Source organism: Humulus lupulus, chromosome X, assembly GCF_963169125.1.
Source record: "Humulus lupulus chromosome X, drHumLupu1.1, whole genome shotgun sequence".
Lineage (NCBI taxonomy): Eukaryota > Viridiplantae > Streptophyta > Magnoliopsida > Rosales > Cannabaceae > Humulus > Humulus lupulus.
This window is the reverse complement of record NC_084802.1, coordinates 1755116-1758557: the sequence shown is the minus strand read 5'-3', so window position 1 is coordinate 1758557 and position 3442 is coordinate 1755116. Positions and strand designations below refer to the sequence as shown.

At 35.1% G+C, this 3442-nt stretch overlaps 1 protein-coding gene across 1 annotated transcript; it reads right to left on the bottom strand.

Annotated features, from left to right (window-relative positions):
- Positions 1–255: 255 nt before the first annotated feature.
- Positions 256–1110, bottom strand: LOC133804403 (uncharacterized). The gene is made up of 2 exons (XM_062242576.1): positions 944–1110; positions 256–853 (listed from the first exon to the last, which is right to left on the bottom strand). The coding sequence occupies exons 1-2, from the start codon at positions 1108–1110 to the stop codon at positions 256–258; spliced, it is 765 nt and encodes a 254-aa protein (XP_062098560.1).
- Positions 1111–3442: the final 2332 nt, after the last annotated feature.

Below are 3442 nucleotides of genomic sequence, written 5' to 3'. Positions count from 1 at the left end.
ATAAATAATCACAAGTATTAATGAATTATATAACTTACTAAACATGTTTTCTTCTTTTTCTTATTTTATTTCTGGTCGATTCACAATCGACCCATATCCTTCTTCGATGTCGGTTCTAAGATAATCACGATCATCGCTATCGCTTTCATTATCATGTTCCTGAATATTCTCAACTTGTTCATGTATCGGTTGTCCAACAATGAAACAGTCATGATATAAATCATAATTTTCATCGTACTCTTCTTTTTCTGAGAACTACCGCTCGGGAACTGATAAAACAATGGACCATTTATCATTAACTAGATCAAGAATGTAAAACACTTGTTTCGCTTGGGAAGCCATGATAAAATGATCGTTCTTGCTTCCCTTCTTGCTTAAATCAACCAGAGTGAATCCAAGTTCGTCAGTTTTAACTCCAGTATTGTTGTCTACCCAAGAACATTTAAGAAGAGGAATACGAAATAATGAATAATCTAGCTCCCATATTTCTTCAACAACCCCGTAGTATGTCATTGTGCCTGAAATTGGGTTATTATCTTTTGCACTGGCAAAATGCATAGCTTCTGCGACTACACTTACTCCACTATTTTGAACCAGCCAAGCATCATCTCTTGACTTAGTATGAAATCGTTTCCCTTCAACAATGTAAGCTTGATGGTTTATTACATCAATGCTTGCTCCAAGAGATATGCGCTTCAACTCAGTCGACAGTCCATGATTTTTTTCTCCCAACTTCGTCAAAATTGTATTCTTCAGCCACTGGCAAAACGTTTTATTATGCTCATCTATAACCCATTTTTGTTTATTTTTAATCTTGTTTGGAATCATCGACCGTAATAACTCTATGTGATCACTGAAACATAAAAGAAATAACAAAAAGTTTAAACAACAAAAAGAAAATCACTACTCTAATATATATGATTGAAATATATTTTCTACTTACATTATATATGATTGAATCTCAGGATTATTTTGCAACACAACTAATTGAGCTTGATCTAATTCTGCCCTAGACACGGTGGTCACTGTTCCATTCCCTCGTAGTCCTTTATCAACTCCATCTGAGTTATTTCGTGGTTTATTGACTCCGATTGCTTCAACCCCACTCATGTATTCTGAGCAAAATTCTACTGCCTCTTCCGATATATAACATTCAACCATACTAGCTTCAGGACGATAATGATTACGCACATAACTTTTCAACACCTTCATACTTCTTTCAAATGGATACATCCATCTCGCCCAAACTGGTCCACACAACTTGGTTTCCCTTACTAGATGAACCATTAAATGAATCATAATGTCAAAGAAGGATGGTGGAAAAAACATTTCAAGGTTGCATAGAGTTTCCACTATCTTATAATGCAATGCATCCAATTTTTTCATTTCTAATTCTTTTCCGCATAAATGATTGAAGAATATGCAAACATTCGTTAAACAATCTCGAACTTTTTTCGGTAATACTGACCGAATAGCAATCGGAAGTAATTGTTGCATCGACATATGACAGTCATGTGATTTCATACCCATCAACCTCAAATCTCCCATGGATACCAAGTTTCGAATGTTGGATGAATAGCCATCAAGCACTTTCATCTCTGCAAATGATTTACATACAACTTTTTACTCTTCTCTGGACAACGTGAAACAAGCAGGAGGTAAATATGTGCGTTTACCTTTCTGTTCAGGTGCTAAATCAGTTCGTATACCCATTTCAACAAGATCTAAACGACTAGTTAAATCATCCTTAGTTTTACCGAGAATATCAAGTAATGTACCTATAATACTTTCGCACACATTTTTTTCTATATGCATGACATCCAAACAATGTCGAACAAGTAAATCTTTCCAGTAAGGGAGACGAAAAAAAATTGATTTCCTTTGGAAACATCCACTTACTTTCTTATTTTTCTGCATTTTTCCATACTTGAAATCAATTTTCTCTACTTCTTTAAGAATTTGTTGCCCCGAAAGTAGCAAAGGAGCAACACCTTGTTCTTTATCACCATCAAATGCTTTTTTTTTGTCCCTATAATGATGATTTAGAGGCAAATATCGTCCATGACCCATATAACAAATTTTCTGCCCATTAGACAGACAAATAGCCTTTGTGTTAGTGCAACATATTGGACATCCCTGGTAACCTTTTGTGCTTAACCCTGATAGATTATCATAAGCTGGGAAATCATTAACAGTCCACAACAAAGCAGCTTTTAAGTTAAAGACTTCTTTCTTAAAACCGTCATATGCCTCAACACCATTTTCATACAAATCTTTCAAATCATCAATTAATGATGCCAAATAAACATCTATATCGTGTCCCGGTTGTTTTGGGCCTGAAATCATTAACGTGAGCATAAAAAACTTTCTTCTCATCACTAACCACGGAGGAAGATTGTACATAACAAGGAAGACAGGCCACGAACTATGCCTACTACTTAGAGATTTATGTGGATTTACACCATCGGCAACTAGACCTAGACGAAGATGTCTTGCTTTAGTTTTAAATTCTGGATTTAAGTTATTAACTTTTTTCCAAGCCTGCGAATCTGCAGGATGTCGAAGTTTACCATCTTTCACTCGCCTAGTCTCATGCCATATTAAGTTTTCAGAGTGTTCTGCACTTCGATATAATCGCTTAAGCCGCGGAATCAAAGGCAAGTACCACATCACTTTTTGAGGAATAAGTTTCCTGATCTCCTTACTCTTGTTAGGTTTGTAGCGGGGTGAATCACATTCTGGGCAAGTGTCCATGTCTGCATACTATTTACGATATAACACACAATCATTCGGACATGCATGGATCTTCTCATACTTCAAGCCTATGCAATTTAAAGTTTTCTTCACTTCATACGTAGACTCAGGGAAGCAATTATCTGACGGCAAAATCTCTTTAAAAGCAGCTAAAAATTGATTAAAACATTTATCACTAACTCCATTTTCTGCTTTTATGTTGTAAAATTTTACCATCGTTGGTAATCTTTGTTTCAGACAACCATTGAATAATGGTTCATCTGCATCTCTAACCAATTTATCAAATTTTGAAGGATCATCAACAAACTCTTCTTGTGCTTCATCGAGCAATTCCATAGGATGATCGTCAAAATCACTATAACCCAAATCATCAACCCCTCGCCTCCCGAATGGATATGAATTATTATTTTTCAATGATTCCCCATGCCAATACCATGTACGATAACTTGTATCAAATCCCCAACAAAATACATGATTTTTTATCATGGTAATATTTCTTTTTGTTCCATTACCACAATCTATACATGGACAATGAATTCTTTCCGGATCACTACAATTTGTTTGGAAAAATTCTAAAAATTGGTTGAATCCGTCTTGAAATTGTTGTGTTTCTCTATTCTCAAGAATCCATGACTTATCCATAATGATAATATCTACCTAATTCCTAAGTTGATAATGAAAAGAAAAT